Source organism: Pteropus medius, unplaced genomic scaffold, assembly GCF_902729225.1.
Source record: "Pteropus medius unplaced genomic scaffold, Ma_sr-lr_union100, whole genome shotgun sequence".
In the NCBI taxonomy this organism is placed as follows: Eukaryota; Metazoa; Chordata; class Mammalia; order Chiroptera; family Pteropodidae; genus Pteropus; species Pteropus medius.
The window spans coordinates 1,991,003-2,007,900 of NW_024352789.1; the positions used below are offsets into that span (position 1 = coordinate 1,991,003).

At 54.2% G+C, this 16,898-nt stretch overlaps 1 protein-coding gene across 1 annotated transcript; it reads right to left on the bottom strand.

The window, feature by feature from the left end:
• Positions 1–837: 837 nt before the first annotated feature.
• Positions 838–3,827, bottom strand: KPRP (keratinocyte proline rich protein). Its single transcript, XM_039849824.1, has 2 exons — positions 3,648–3,827; positions 838–3,558 (listed from the first exon to the last, which is right to left on the bottom strand). Exons 1-2 carry the CDS (start codon positions 3,825–3,827, stop codon positions 2,224–2,226), a joined length of 1,515 nt encoding a protein of 504 aa, XP_039705758.1. The 3' UTR covers positions 838–2,223.
• Positions 3,828–16,898: the final 13,071 nt, after the last annotated feature.

Genomic DNA, 16,898 nt, shown 5'->3' on the forward strand with positions numbered 1-16,898 from the left:
GAAAGTGGATCGATGCTGGAGAGATCTGGAAGGGGCAGGGACCGTGACAAGATGAAGGGTGCCACGTGCAGTAGCGTGTGCGCTCACAGTCGAGTCGGCTGGCCGTGTGGCTCGGGCAAGTCACGAGGATCCCGCGGGCTTAGGTTTCTAACTGCAAAATGGCAAGACAATAACGCGTGCGTGGTGGCCCGTTGTGTGTATGTGCATGCGTGTGTGTGCGTGTGCGCATTTATTTATTTATGCAGTTGACCCTTGAAGAACATGGCTTTAAACTGCGCAGGTCCACTTAAACGTGGATTTTTTTCAATAAATACTGTAAATATGTTGTCTTTTATGATTTTTTTAAGAACATTTTTTCTCTAACTGATTTCATCTTAAGAATGCAGGATATAATACAAAAAACATACAAAATATGTGTTAATCGACTGTTTATGTTATCTGTAAGGCAGTTAGCAGTTATGTTTTGGGGGAGTCAAAAGTTGTATGCAGATTTTTGACTGCATGGGACTCAGCACCCCCTGACCTCCAACCTGCTAGGCTGCAAGCTCTCTGAGAGCAGGGACTCTGTCTGTCCCTTTTCCGGGGTCTTCCTAGCAAGTGAGCAGGGATTATCTGTCTAGAGTGAATGAATGAGTGGGTTTCGCATAAACAGCCTCAGTTTTCCTTTGCCCGTGGCAGGGTTTGACGGGCGGTGCATGGATGCAGCAGCTCCAGACCCCCGGGGCACAGGAGAGACACATTCAGAGCTGGGCCCTGGGCGGCTGGTGCCTCTAGCTCCGGTGCTGGAGTTGTGGGGCCCTCTGGGGCCCCGGACCAAACCCCCAGGGCCCAGCGCAGAGCTTGTCCCCTGAAGAGGTGCCCCTTCAGCCCCTAGAGACCCTGGGGAGCCTCAGGCTCCCTGCTCTGGGGAGGGGCTCTCCTCTGGGACACACGGTCCCCAGCCAGCACCCCCCGTCACCTCCGAGCCCCATCTTCGTGCTGCCGAGACCAGTCGTGCCTAACGGGGTTTGGGAGCGAAGGGGGGTGCAGAATCAGACTCAGTTACCCCCTTTTCTATTTTGTCAAAAAGAAGAAGAAAAAGGACAGGCACGCAAATAGTTTATTCTGAAATCAAGAACAGCGCGTCCTGGGCGGAGTAGCTCATAGCCTGCTCGGGCTCCCTCCTCCCCACCCCCACCCCACAGAGGCTGCGGGGCTGTGACTACGGCCCCGGAGCTGGGTGACCTGCCCAGCCCAAGCCTAAAGACCTTCACCGCGCGATCGAGGAGCAGGGGTGAGCGTCCCTGTTCCCTCATCCTTGTGTCTTTTCGGCCATCCTTTCCCGGGAGGCTCAGAGGACATGAAGGGAGTCAGTAAACCCGCGAGGCCGCCCGCCTTGGTCCAGCCGAACAGAAGACCAGCCCCGGGTACAGCAAACCCAGGAAGAAAATGAGAAAAACAAAAGCCGGTCCCAGAGAGTCAAGAAGGAGTCGCGAACAGGCAGCACGCAGGACTCAAGCTCTGAGTGTGGCCCCGTCTTTATTGTCACATGGCCTCCTCTTGTCCTCGGTGGGGACAGATCGTGGCTGAAGCCGCCAACCCACAGGCCTTGCAGGGCAGCTGCCTGCCCCAGGAGAAGCACGGGACCTGAGGGACATTCTGACTCCACTCAAATGGGAGTTTGCAACCTAGTCGGTCAGGTCAGACAGACACGCCTGAAAGCAAAAGAATTCAAGAGACGTTGCAAGGCAGTTGCGGGTGGGTGGTGTGGACGATGCATGAGGTCGAGGACCTCAGTGCAGGCTTCTGGGGGTACGAGCAAGCAGAAGAGGCTCCAAGGAGGAAGTCTGGGAAGACGGGTTGGGGTTCAGAAGCCGGGAGCAGCAGCCGAGTGGTCCAGGAACCGGGCGGGGGTGAGGGATGGGGACGAACAGAGGCTTGGGGACAGGCACATTTAAGGTATGTCCTGGGGAACACCTGGATGTGCCCTGGTAGCCAGACTGGTCTGGCTAGAACTGGGGGTGTGGACAGGGGAGGAGTTGGGAGCGAGGCTGGAGAGGTGTCTGAGACCCAGGCGTGGGTCCTGTGATGCCATGCGAAGGAGTGTGGACGTCACCTCTGCAACGGGGGGGCCTCTGAGTGTCTCTGGAGAGATGCGGACAAGAACCCAGAAAGCGTGGCTGCTGGGAAAGGGGGAGCAGCATCCTCGGGGCGGGACGCAGGGGTGCTCCAGCCCCGCTCCCTTTAAAAGTAGGCGCCCTTTGCTCCAGCCCCGGCCCCGCCTTTCACCCCAACACAGGCGCCCGCGTAGTCCCCGTAACCGCCCAGACCCCGCGGCTCTGGGAACACGTCCCCAGGCCCATAGCTGGCGCCACTCTCTCCACACTGGTTATAACCGGCCGCGCCACAGCCGGGGGCCTCGGCGTCCAGGTGGTACGGGCGGGACTCGCGACAGCCGAGGTCTCCTGCGTAGGGCACTGGACCCGAGCACGGGCTGGGGCAGCGCGCGGGCAGCGCGATGGGCTCGGGCGGCGGGCAGGGCTCCGGGTACGCGCGGGGCTCCGGGCGCTCGCGGGGCGCGGGGCGAGGACGCGGGGCCGGGTTGGGTTCCGGACACAGACAGGGTTCCGAGAGCTGCCGAAGCGGCGGGTACGGGCGGGGCTCCGGACTGGCGCTCCGGTCTGGGCGCGCGCGTGCACGGGGCGCAGGAAGTGGGCATCGCGGCGGCGACAGCTCGGGACAGCGCGGGCGGAAGCTGGGGAGCGGCCGCGGCTCGGCGCAGGGTCTCAGCTCCGGGCAGGAGGCGCCCCAGGAGGGCCTCGGGGCGCAGCGTCGGATGGGCGGGATCTGCACGGGACACCTCTGCGGCGGCACCTGCCTGGGGCAGCAGGGCGAGGAAATCTCTATCCGGCGCCGGGGGCCGCAGCGCTGCGCGCTCGGGGCGGGACCCCGAGGGCAGCCGCTGCTGTGGATGGGCTCGGAGCGGCGGGGCGGGGTGCAGTAGGCGTAGGAGCCGCCGGAGCAGAGCCCGCGCCGCGGCGGGGAGCAGCTGCGGTAGAGCGGCTGCGCGGGGCGGGCGGGCAGCCAGCGGCCGGCGCTGTGCGCGCGGCGCGGCGCCGCGAAGTCCCCGCAGGGCCCCGGGGCCTGGCACTGCGGCGCGCACGCGCGGAACGAAGGCCGGGCCTGCCGCCGGGGCGCGCAGCTGCCGTAGGCGCCCTGGTACTGGCACTGGGTGGAGAATCTCCCCTGAGTCTGGAACGCCGGGGGACAGGCCACGTAAGTCCGGACGGGCTGGGCAGCTGGCCGGGGCGCGTAGGTCTGGACCGGGTATTGCAGGTAGCACGTTTCTGTGTAGCAAGCTGGAGCACAGTCTACGTAGCAGGTCTGAACGGGGCCCGGGGCTTCACACTGCACGTAGCAAACCTCAGGCTGGCACGCCACCTGCGTGGTCTGGGCCTGGCACGGAGCCTGGTACGTCACCTGCGTGGTCTGGGCCTGGCACGGAGCCTGGTACGTCACCTGCGTGGTCTGGGCCTGGCACGGAGCCTGGCACGTCACCTGCGCGGTCTGGGACGGAGCCTGGCACGCCATCACCTTGGTGGTTCTTAGGCTGGCCCGGGTCGGCACTTCACTCCCGCGTGGTCTTAGGTTGGCACTCGGCCCGGCACTTCACCTCGGAAACTTGAATTGGGCATACGCAGGGCACTCCAATGCATTTGTGTAGCGTCAAGGCCGGACCACCACCTGGCTGCTGGGTATAGGGGGTTGGGGAGAAGCCGGAAGGCGGAGCCTTTCACGCAGCACTGGGGGAGGGGCAGGCAGCACTGAATGGGCTGCTGGTCGCACATGGTTCCGGTTCCGATGCAGACAGACGGGGAGCAGGGCCTGAGGGTAGAGAGACAGGGTTAGGATGGGGGAGTGGGGGGCCAGGACCAAGGCCGACACACCCGGCTTCTTCCCTGCCCTTTCCTCTGCCACCCTCGGCCTTCATCCCAGAATCCTTGCTGAGTCAGCTGGACTTAAGATTAGTCACCATGGCCCAAGAGACCTGCCTTGGATCTGCCAAACGACCTGACAGGTGAGATCCGTTCAAAGACTCTGCCAGGGTGGTAGGTGTCCAGGCTCTCTCCCTGGGGGGTGGCACACCAGTGTCCAGCACGGGCCGGAGCTGATAAGAGGATTCTCACCACTTCTTGGGGGCCTAAGTGGCGGGAGGGAGTTCTACAGAAGGTGGGGTCACCTCTGCTCCCCAGGCTGTAGCCCAAAGAGGGGTCTCCACACCCATGGGAGCTGGGCTTTCTCACACATACTACCTGGCAGCACACGCACGTGCAAACATGTAAAAATGCACACACGGAACAAGCACTCAAAGCATCCACTGGAGAGTAGAGGACCGGATCAGCTCCTGGGCAGCTCAAACCCAACATGACATGTTTGCTTCCCTGTGGTCCGTCTTCTTAGGTGAATTCGTTTAAACACGGGCAAACGCAAAACACGCACACACAAAACCCCAGCCTCGGAAAGGCTCAGGACCAGACCGGCAGTGTGCCCAGGCGGGGTGCTGTCCTTAGTCACATGCCAGCTTCAGGAAGGTTTTCCCTCCAGGCCCTGGGAGAGGCAGGGCAGAGCCACCTCAGAGGGGACAACCCACCAGGTGCCAGATTCTTAATTACGAGACTGATACTCAGACACACAGGAAGCCTGCACGCAGGATGCATGCGTACCATCCGACGCTACGCCTGGCCAGGGAGAAACAGTGGGTAGCCCCCGATCCCCACCGGCCCTCCCCAAGTCCGCTTGTTCATGTCCAGAACACCCGGTGACCAGCATGGCAGGGTGGCTGATCTGACAATCAGCTCATCCAACAAAACGCTTCTCAATAAAGCTCCCGAAATACCGTGAAGGGCCACGCTTTCCACTCTCCATTTATGGAAAACAATTCACATGCCCTTGGGGACGGGAAGCCCCCTACACCCAGCTCTGTTTGCAAGGCGTAAATTACTTATGCGTCTGTTCCAGGAGGACAGGCCCTGGGGAGCAATCGTGGCCGCCGAGGCTGAGGCCGGGGTCGCCGAAGGCAGGTACCCTGAGCCCAGCGCCCACTCCTTCCCAGAATCCGTGGGTATCCCTCTTACGCCATGGGTATCCCTCTTATGTCCCCAAAAAGTCCGCCAGACTTCTCTTTCCGGGGCCCCAGCTTCCCGGCTTCTGTTCTCGGCTTTGTCCCCACAGTGCCTCACCTGCATGGTTCCGAGCGGCCCCTGAGCATCGTTTCCCCCCCCAGTCCCAGCCCCCAGCCCCTGGACGCACCTTCCTTGAGGCGAGCAGTCATCCAGGCTGAGGCGTCGGGCCAGGCGCCTGTCCTTATATTAAGGGCTCTGGGCCTGCCTTCGACCGTGAGACAACCAGTTGGCATCTGCCTGGCACATCACCCAGGTCGGCATTCCAGCAGCCGGTCTCCTCCCTGTGTGCCTGTCCTTGCAGTCACCTACGGAGTGTGGGAGTGTCTCACCTGAGTGCCGAAGCTCCTGGGCTATGAAGGAGCAGATTCTTGTTTTCCTCCTTCACCTTGTGAGTTTCTTCTCCACTCTTAGAAGATCCGGGGTTGATGAGGGGTCTTTCTCCCGAAAGAGGATTCCAGGCCCTCACTCGTCTGCGATTCTCACCAGGCCGATGCATCGGGAGGAAAGGCTCCCTAACCGGAAGCGGTTGAAATCACCCCAAAGACCCGAGAAAAGGCTGCGGGAGGAAGGGAAGCGTGGTCCAGAGCTGAGTCTCGCATCTCAGGTTGGCTCCTTACAGCTCAGTGACCTTTACAACCGACTTAAGCACTGATTTACTCATCTGCAAAATGGATTTAATTACATCTTTGCCGAGTTACTGCGAGGATTAAGGCAACTATTTTACACAAAACCACCCAGTCAAGAATGATGTTCAGAACACCCGACATCCACTCGGAGTAACGGCTGACCGAGCCACAGGCGCGGCGGGAGCGGTGGCTGCCGGCTGCGCCCCGGGCCTGTGACGAGCACCCCGAGGGCCTCAGAGCAGGTGCACGGCTAACGCTCCCGACAGCGCAGGGCACGGGTCATAAACCCGGCATCCCGTGAGCCAGACACAGTCACAATGGTTCCTTAATTTTGTAAGGAATCATTAGTATTTAGAAACGGAGAGATTTGTCTTAAGATTATAGACATCTGGTTGTCTTCTAAGAGCCAAAGATCTGACATGGGTGGGTCTGCCTGACCTTGACCCGCCTAATGCCTGCCCCTCTCTGATAGGGCCTACGTTTTATGCTCTCTAGTTCTCCAGCATCCGTTACTGTATCCACAATGCAATGCGTCAGTAAGCTTCCTTTTCCTGTCTTACTCCGGTTCTTATTTTTCTTTGGTGAAATGAAATAATCCTTCCCCCTCGATCGGTTCCCTTGTTTCTGTCACCGTCCAGCCCCTGGGGGCGTTTAAGATTCTGACCGAGCTCGCGAACAGAGACTTTAGATTTAGACAGATCTGGGTCGAATCTGAGCTCTGGTACTTGCCAGTGGAGTGACAGCGACTTAACCTCCGTGAGCCTCAGATTTCCCACCTAGGAAACAGAAACAGGGAACAGAAGGAGGAGGAAGGAAAAGGAGGAAAGAAAGAAAGAAGCAGCAGCATCGGGAAAGTCAGGATGATCGCGTGAATTAAGTAAGAGAACGAATCTAAAGTTGTTAGCATTTAATTAACCGTCGAACACTCTGGGGTTTCTTTCCTCATAGGAAGATGGGAGTGGAAACGCTGATAACGTGTTTTATTGTGAAGATAATAATCAGATAATGGCTATGGAAGGGCTTCGAGCCCTGTGGAGCACATGCCAATCATAGCTATGAAATCCCTCGCATTGGGGAGTCTCTGTCGGGATCACCCTGAGTCCAGAATCTGAGCTCCGGATCCCATCACTCATTCCCAAGGGAGCTCCAGATACCACCTCAAACCTGGGGAGGATCCAAGACTTTCAGAATGTCAGAGCAACAAGGACCGTCAGGAATGACCGGGCTCCACCGTCATTCTCCAGATGCGGACTCTGAAGCCCAGAGAGAGAGAGAGAGGGCCCCGCCCGGAGACCTAACGCTAGTGACCGCCTCGGAGGCCCCAGGCCCCAGGCAGTCCAGGCCCAGGCGAGGACTCTGGGACAGAGGACTCCCCACTGGGACAGAGACGTTATCACTCTGATCGCACATATGCCAGGGTGCTCTGAACTTGGGCGACCTTGGGCTTGAAGTTGGCCTGGAAGGTGGTCACGAAAGCGTGAACTAGGAGAGAGAGAACACAGGCCGGCACGTGGCCAGACCGTGGGTGTGAATCGTTGAATCCTAATGGCCGCATCTCCCACTCATCGAGAGTGACAGAATGCGCACGTCCCGAAGGCAGAACCTCTGTGTTACCCATCTCGGTATCTCTAGATGCCGACACTTCATATGAGTCCGTTGACTGATGGACGGATAGATGAGTCGAGCTTGGTCCACGCATCATAAACTCCTGGAAAATGAGTTGATATTGTCCAAGCCGGCGACCGAAGACCACTGCCACCCTCGTCCCTTCCTGCTGCTTCCCTCTTACAGAGAGAAGTGGGTCACAGGTCGGGGAGAGGAAAGTTTTGCAGATGACAAGGAGGCTAGGTGTTTGAGGTTTCAAAAGTTTGATTTTAGAGCCTGGTCGCTAACTCACAAAATAAAGCATCGAACGCTTCCTTCTTTGATGTGAAGGCCCCTGGATTGGAAAGTCATCATTGGTTAAAGATGGAATCAGTACCGAGATTGTCTAAAGGCAGGGAAGAGATATATATATATATATATTTGTTTGTTTCTTCAGTGGAGTTTAAACTCTTGCAAAGGGCATTCCTTGTGTGGATGTGTCTTCAAACGAAATGGTTGCTTTAAATAAGGTTCAGTGTGGCCTTCTAATCTCTGACCTTGCATGTGCTTTTTGGCTTCACCAACTCAATGTGGACAAAACTCACTCACTATCTCCCTTTACAAATCCCCCTCCCACGGTTTTATGTCGGAGGATGGCTCGTCCATACCATTTTTAAATCTAGAAACCTGGGATTCACCCTTCCTCCCCCTTCCAACTTACTCCAACATACAATCCCACGGGCTGTGCATTCCGCGTAATTGCGCTCAGGTGCGCCCCCTCCTGTCATGCCCGCCCCCCCACCCCTCTTCAGTCTCAAGTCTTCACGATCTGCTCTCTTGCATTGCAATAGTCTCTTCACTGTTTTCTCTGCCTCTTGTCTTTCTTTCTTCCGTGTAACTTCCAAAATGGCCACAAGAGTGATCTTCAGCACACACGCGCACACGCGCGCGCACACGCGCGCACACACAGACCCCGATCTACACCACACGCAGCACCGAGTGAAGCCATGCGTGCTGGTTGCCATTCCGCACGCGTGTCCTGACGTCCGCAGTGGCAGACCCGAGCGCGGAGTGTCCTTCCCCACCTCTCCACGTGTGGAACTGTTGCTCATTCTTTGAGACAACGCCAAGGTCACTTCTTTTGTCACGTTCCCTGACTCCCCCAAACCGTGACTCACTCTGTGCTCTGGCAGCCTCTAGACACACCCGTCATCGGAGCTGCCACGTGTCCTCTGATTATTTACATTCCTGTCCTCCACGGGTCCTCAAGGAAAAGAAGTGGTGGCCATAAACCCTCGTGTCTGAGAGACAGGCGCTGTGCCAGAGCGTGTTTTCATTTCGCCTTGTTGGTGACTTAATTTCATTTTCACGCCTGCAGACATGCACACGAGTCTATGCCTGTATTATACTGCATTTTAGGAATTGGTTTGTTTCATTATTTATTGAAATATAATAGATAGATGTATGATAATATAAAGTTTGTATTAAATGTCCCAATAAGTAGCAAAGAAATAGAGGGTTATAGGTAGATGATAGATAGATAGATGATAGATGATTGATGATAGATAGATAGATGATAGATAGGTAGATAGATAGATAATAGATGATCGATAGATAGATAGATAGGGATAGATAGATAGAAAGAATGTCCTAAAGACAGAGATTATCTCCAGAGAGAGGTCATTAATTTTAGGGAAAGATATAGAGACTATTTACATAGATGGGGCTATGAGAAATAACAATGTAGGGTGAAATATAAATGGCTAGAAATATAATTCTATAAATCTAGGAATAAGTGATAAGAATATAGTGATTCACGAAAGCGAGATAAAGATACCAAAAGAGATCTGACACGCGCTACAATGTAAGTGAACCCTGAAAACCTCATGACATACGTAGGAAGCCCGTTGCAGAGGACCACAGACAGCACGAGTCCGTCCCCAGGAGGCGTCCAGACTTAGCAAATCTGTAGAGACAGAACGTGGGACTAGGGGCGTGAGATCTGGCCGCTGGCGGACACGGGATTTTGTCTCAGGGTGCTGAAAATATTCTAAAATTAGATTTTTCACAGCTCTGCGAATACACTAAAAACGTTGAGCTGCACGCTTTAAATGGATGAAGTGTATGGTATGTGAATTACATGTATTTGCATATGTATTTCATATATTTGTATACACACACACACACACGCACACGCGCACACACACATACATAAGGATAGATCCCTAAATCTCAGTAAAATCTAAATCACATTTATGAAGCATGGAATCACAGCTCATTGAGACCCAAGCCCCCCTGCCACACATAACACCTTGTACTATATCCCTGGGGATCAGCCTCTGCTTCGACCTCAGTCAGGCACCTGCCCCCAGAATCCTGGGGATATGAGTGACCCAGAATACCATGTTCACCTGTAATCCAGGTTGTCTTCCTCTTGGGGATGACTTCATTTATCTCTCCCCTACTAATAGTCATTCTCTCAAACGCTCTATGCTAAGTGGAAAAGATCTTAGTCCATGAAGTGGAGTTTATTAAATCTTACTCCACAAATATTTACAGATCACCGATCAAATTCCTAGAAGTGGATTAGGAATAGTCATCATCCATTCACTCAGCAGACGCTCTCTGAGCACCTGCTCACAGCCTCTGCCCTCGAGAAGCTTACGGTCAAACAAGGAAAACACACAGATGAGCAGACCTGTGATGCAGGTGATACAGATTTAAAAGGCATCCTCTTGGAGCAGGTGCCTACGAAGGAGGCACTGCCTTCCAAAGATTTACCTTCTCACTGCTGAGAAAAAGCCGCACACGCAAAACCAATGGGAGAACGGGACCGTGAGTCTCCGGACATGGCCCTCGGTGGCCCATCGCACAAAAAGCAAGTGTCTAGGGTGCAGTTGCCAGATTTAGCAAATAAAAATACGGGATGCCCAGCCGAATTTCAATTTCAGGTAGACTGCAGATATATTTTAGTATACATACATCCCAGGGGGATGGAGTAATTAAGAAAGATATTTTAATACTAACACAGGTCGAAGGAATGACGGTGATCGCTGATGTTGCTGATTTGTTCATTCTCTGATGCCCGCGTTGATTCATTCAGCTGTGGGGTATTTACTGTGTGTAAAGCTACATCTGGGGATTACAATGATAAGATAAACAAACACGCAAATGTCGCCTCTGCTCTCCAGAGCCTTCGGCTAACTGGAGAAGACAGACATGCATCCCAGGGCCACACAGATAAATAGCCCGTGGCACCTCAGATTCACGTTTGGCAGGAGACCAAGGAGAGCTGCCTGGGGCCGGGAACGCCCCGGCCAGGGTGCTGGCCTGGCCGGGGAGACCGGGAGAGGCTTCCCTGAGTAAGGCGAACGTGGGCTGAGATCGAAAGGACAAGCAGAAGCAAAGGAGTGCGGAGAGCAGGCAGGAAGGGTCAGCTCGGGGGCGGGAGGGGTCAGGGTGCATCGCGCCCGGTCTGCGTCCTCAGGTCGCTGGCCAGCATGTTAAGCAGGAGCGCGACAGGCTCCGACTCCGGGTGCCCCGTGAGGGACAGAGTGGGGGAAGCCGGAGTGGAGCAGGCACACGGGCGGGCGCGGACACTGTCCCCACCCAGGGAATGGACCAGGGACCCTACACGAGTGCGCGCACCGCCAGACACAGTCGGCGCTGCGTCTCACTTAACCTTGAGAAGTAGGAGGCCGAGCGCCCCGGGGCATGGCAAGGTCGTGGGGGGCAGAGGGGCCTGGGCTCACCCTGCGGCTCCTCCTCCAGCCCCTGCCACTGGGCAGAGCGAGCGCCTTGCCAAGTGTCATCACACACAAAACCGAACCAGATCAGCCTCGGAAAGTTGTTGCAAAGGGTACACAAAGGCGTGTGAAGAGAGGCCACGGCCAGGTCCTCCACGGAGACAATGATCATTACCATCATCGTTCTGTTATGACTGTCACGTCACATTACAGCTGTGTCGATTACATCACGATGCTCACCTAATGGAAAAGTAATCGTTTTGGGAACAGTTTGCGATGAGTCACATCACTAGGAGTATAGAAGCCTGATTGTGTGACTTTATTTATTTTTATTTTTAAATTAAATTTACAGCAGCAACGTTGGTTAGTAAAATTGCGCATGTTTCAAGTGTGCAATTCAGTGATACGTCATGTACATCGCATTGAGTGTTCACCACCCGAAGTCAAATCTCCCGACATTTATATTTGGCCCCCTTCACCCTTATGTGACTTTAGAAATAATGAAATGAGTAGGGGCCTCACGCCCTGGTCTCAGCGCGTATGGACCCTCTGAGCAGCCTCTTGGGACCTCTGTACCCTCACGCGTTGGTGCTATCGGCTGTGTTTTCCTCGCTCACTCATCAAAAATGTCATAAAGATAAAATGCGACCACTAGTAGGAGCATTCCTTAAATGAATACAGATCACGGTCGGCGTAAGAGCCACTGCCTCTGTGAACACGCGGCGTTTCTCGTCCCCAGCCCCGGGCCTGGCGAGAGGGGAGGAGGTCCCTGTGCCAGACTGGAGGACGAGGTCAGCCACTGGCTCCGGCTCTCTGTGCTGGGGGCTGACTTTCTTGGCCTTAATCTCGAGGCTGTCAGGTGGATAGGACACTCCTGAGGACAGCTGGTTTCTAAAGAACAAATCGGAGGATGACAATACGGAGAACCAGGACGCCTGCAGGTGTCAGTGTCCTTCGCCTCCACCCGCAGTGACTCCTTCCTGCTCGCTGCCGGCTCCGCCCCTCCCTCCTCGCCGTCCTGTCTCCCTGGCGCCTCCTTTGCAAGTGCTCGGTCACTGCAGGAGGCAGGAGCCGGCACTGTCTGGGGCCCCCAGCACTGAGCTGTCTTTTCCTGGCCTGGTTTCTTCCCAGGAGGGAGGCACAGCAGCCACCTTCACCATCTGGGATGAGGTGACCGTCCTCACGCTCGCAGCCCCGGGGTGCCAGGATGTCCCTGCATGGGGCCACAAGGGATCCCGGAAGGCAGGGCCTGCCCAGATGTCTGCTCCCGGGCCTGCCGCGGGCCGGCCGTTCCCCCTGCCCCCCTCACTCACGACCTCAGTGCATGCACACCGTCCGTCTTGGACCCAGACAAGGTACCAGTGACACGAAGGTGAAACGATTGCTTTTAGGAGCTGATAGTTTCGGAGGATGACCTTGTACGCCGTGAACTGTGTGTCGTGTGCCATGTGACCTTGACCTTCTGTTTACATTCCTCGTCGCTCTGACCTCAGTACAGTCTCGCACTTTTTCTACGTGTCCGTCTAACCTTGGAACCCTTTGCGAGTGATGCATGCTTTATGCCTCTCCGAACTGCACGCGTGGGACAGTATGTGGCAGGGTGAACTTAAGATGAAGATTAAACATCAGGAAACGGGAAGGTAGGTGTTTACGAGACAGAGGCACACTCGGGAAGGTACACAGCAGCCTGGTGGCTTCCAGAATCTCTCATAGCAAGACGGTTTCTCAGTGAAGTGTATGTCACGTCCACTAATACCTGATATCAGTTCCTAGATCAGTTCCTAGAAATCTATTCTTTGAAAGCCCAGTTCTGTGGGTATAAGACCGGGTGGGCAGAACGTGGACCAGGAAAAATCTACAGGGTGCACAAAAGTAAAGGCCTTGAGGACAGCGGTGGCCTCTGAAGGGCAGAAGACACGGGGTGAGGGTAAGGTAGAGTGGACAGTGCTCCATCAGAGAGGAGAGGGGACTTGAGATCTGAAGGAGCTTGGGTGTCCTAACAGACTTTTCATTTCAAGGCTGAGTGCTCATGAATTAGAATAGCTGTACTATGGAGCTCTTGCATTTTATAGGTAGCTACTTGTGGAGAAGAGAAATAAGACGTGGGTGGATTTCCTTCAGTTGACCTTATTTAAACATTTACTAATGAGCAAACACAGGGTTAAACTGCTGTGAATAAGGAATTATCATAGACTTTAATGAGCTCACGTCGTGGTCGGGGCATCCTCCTTAGAGAACAGAGAAATCCTGTTAGGGGTTTGACGGGGTTTACCAGTCACACGTGGAAGGGCACCACCTAACGCCAACCGGACCGGTTCCTTGACCACAGAAACCCCGACAATGGGCAAATGGATGAAGCCGCCACGGGAGAGCGCGCGCGAAGAAATAGAGATGCACAGTGAGAGAGAACTGGGCGCAGAATCTTGGGTTCCAACTTGAGCAGGCAAAGGGGATGTAGAAATGTAGGCGTCTAAGAAAGAAAGTTAAGATACCTAGCCTGGAAAATCAGGAGAAAACTGTGGCGATCGGGAAAAAAATAGGAACTGAAATTTTAAAGAAGAGAGGGCCACGTGGTCAGATGGCGGAGATGCCGCCCATCAGATCTGGCGGGGTTAAGCGCGTTGGCGACTTGGAAGTGGTCATTTTAATAGCGAGGGCTGAAATGACTGGTAATAACTTTAGGATTAGAGCAGGAAATCATAGATCACTAGTTCCGGAAGCGTAAGAAAGAGATGAGTAATCAAGCAGAAAAAAATGGAACGAAGAAACCACTGTTTTACTACGTAGCAGTTGACATCACATCATGATGCCAAATGAGCTATGAGTTGGGATCGAAGATGTTTCGGAGCGTTCGTTCAAAAGAACAGTTTTGAAGTCAGAAACTGAAGTCGGCATCTCCAAGGGCACGCTGTGCCATCCTAAGCAAGTTGTATTTTCTAAGCTACAGTTTCGTTGTCCGCAAAATAGTAAGCATAGGGCTGCTCATCCATAAGCCATAAACGAGGTACCACCCATAAAGCGCCGAGCACGGTGCCGCGTGCTTCGGTATCTTAATGGGCTTCATTCTGCCGAGCGTGATTTTCTTGTCCCACAGGAGACCTGATACGACAGAAGTTTTACTGTCCTATTTTCATGTTGGACTCGACTGAGGCCATGGGTGGAGACTTCTGAAGATAAAGAGGGAAGAGTGGGAGTTAGATGTGTCTCATTCCACACCGTTTATTAAATCCATTCTATGTGCAAAGTATTGCACTAGGTAATGGGGAGGATTCGGCGAGATCTGGAAACCACTCGTGTCCTCAAAGACGATCTTAGAAAAATGAATCATCCAGAAGGCCCAGCAGACGAGCGCTCCACTAACTCCAGCACGAGGCAGACAGAGACCAGGGTAGGCGAGGCCATTGTCTGTGAAACTCAGGTGCGGCCGTCTGAAGGTGGAGTGTGAGCGATGCAAATGGACGAGGTGCAGATAGGAAAGGCGGAGGCAGATACTGCATTGATAGCAACAGGGTGTAATAACGAGACAGAGAGATGTACGGAGTAAGAGGTGTCTGAGAGTGAAAGCCGTCTCTGCGATTAGATAATGATGAGGAGGCCGTGGCGATGTGGCTGGTGATGGGGAGGAGACCTACAGCCCTTTGCACTTAACGCGGGACCGGAGGACCGCACGTGACTCTCTAACTGAACGAACGATTCTTAGTGTCACGGGAGTTCGGAGAAGGACATTTAACAGATGCGTCGGTACAGATGTGACACAGACCCACACACAGTGGAATATTATTTAGCCACCGAGAAAATGAAATCTGGTCATTTGCCGCAACGTGGATTATGCCGAGTGAAATAAGTCAGACAGAAAAACAAAAATCGTGTGGTCGCGCTTAAATGGGAATCTTTTAAAAAGAAAGGAAAGGGAAAATCAACGTAAATACAGAGAACATACGGGTGGTCGCCAGAGGTGGGGAGCGGGGGAGGGGGGTTGAAATGACCGAAGGGGGTCAAAAGGCACAAGCGTCCAGGTATAAAGTAAGTAAGCCGTGGGGGCGCCGTGCACAGCACGGTAACTGCAGTTAATGACACCGTGCTGCGCATTTGGAAGTTGCCCAGAGCGTAGATCTTAAAATCTCTCATCACGGAAACGACATTTTTTTCTAACTCTGGTGACAAACGTTCACTAGCCTCATTGTGGTGATCGGTTTGCGATTCACACATTGAATCATCGTCTTGTATACCCGAAACTAATATAATGTTGTACATCACTTACACCACAATTTAAAAATCAGAAAGAAATTTAACGGTCTTTTTAGGTAGTGTTCGCTGAACTACCCGAAGATAAAGTTTTGCTCTTCATTTGACTCCAAAGCGTGTGTTTTTCTCACTCTGACACGTGGAGGCGGGGGTGGGGGTGGAGGGGGTGCTTGCAGTGTAGACTTTATCTGATACACTTCGCACCATAAAGGGACTGGTGTTTGGATCGATGGAGTTAGGAGGCTACCTGCTGCTTGCCTTTCATAGGGAATTTTGCTGAATTATAATTGAGTTAAATAATGGGAACGCAAGTAGCCAATGCCCAGCACGCAGAGGACACTCGATGGTTTTTCCTGTGTCTGTGATAAACATCAACAAAAATATTTTCATGGTCGTGTCACAAGCGGCGCCGTCAAACATCCAAAAACAGCCCAAGTTTGTGAACCAGCATGATCATTTCAAGGTCATGAGAGCGTTGGAAATATGAGGATCCTTCTTCCCATCTCTAGTGAGAAAGCAGCGGGATCCTTAAAGGCACAGGCCTCTCTGACAGGCCGTGGGACTCAGTGGCGGGAAGCGCAGGGCCGCCGCAAACAGGGGTCCTCTGTGGGAAGCGTCATCATAGCCCGTGTGTTCGACGCAACGTTTCTGTGAATGCACATCACACCGTTACACAGTGGTACGCGCGCACACACACACACACATGCATGCGAATTAGGAATATAAATTATAAATTTCCTGGCAAATAAATACATTAAAAAAAAAGGAACTAGAAAGATTCGCCAAGTAAGGAAGCTGTTTGTGCCCTAAGAGTAAAATCAACTGATGGACTCTTCCTTTTGGTGACTTTGTTTGGGGAGGAAGATAAAGCTCAGAGCCCAGGCCCCCACGGGGTCGGCTGGGCCCGCTCAGGGTAAGGCGGGACAGGAAGGAACCCGCCTCGGGCCCCTCTTCCCCGGGCGCCCCGTTGAAGGCGGCCCCAGGACATGGGCCCCTCCCGTCCCCTGGCAGGAGCCATCACAAATAGTCCCTGGAGGGAGGCACACGCATCCCACTGTTCCTGAAAGTAACGTTCAGGTCGGTGACTGCTCGCTGTCCCCTCCCTGGCTGAAGTGCTGCTCGTCTCCGGCCTCGGTTCCATTCCAGGCTTTTCGGACGCTGCCCGGCCTGGGCCCTCCCGCTCCAAAGCTGCTTCAGCGTCTTTCCTCTGTGCTCCCCTAATGCCTTATTTGCCGTGTTTATCACTTGATTTTTGTTGTTCGACGTGCTGGCTCCACGGAAAGACGGTGACCTTCTCAAAGGCAGAGACCACTCCGTCTTCATCTTCCGTCCCCAGCACTTGGCACTGTCCCCCTGGCCCAGCGCTCAACAGACGGCGCATCCGATGGTGTTTACTCGGTGAGCGACTCACCCTCCCCGAGGGGGTGGGACCCCAAGGGGAAAGTCTCAGTGTGCGAACAAGGCCATCTCCTCTGCCTCGCCTTCCAGAGCCAGCTGGCTTTATCCCCAGGCCATAGGGTCCCAGTCGTGGGGAT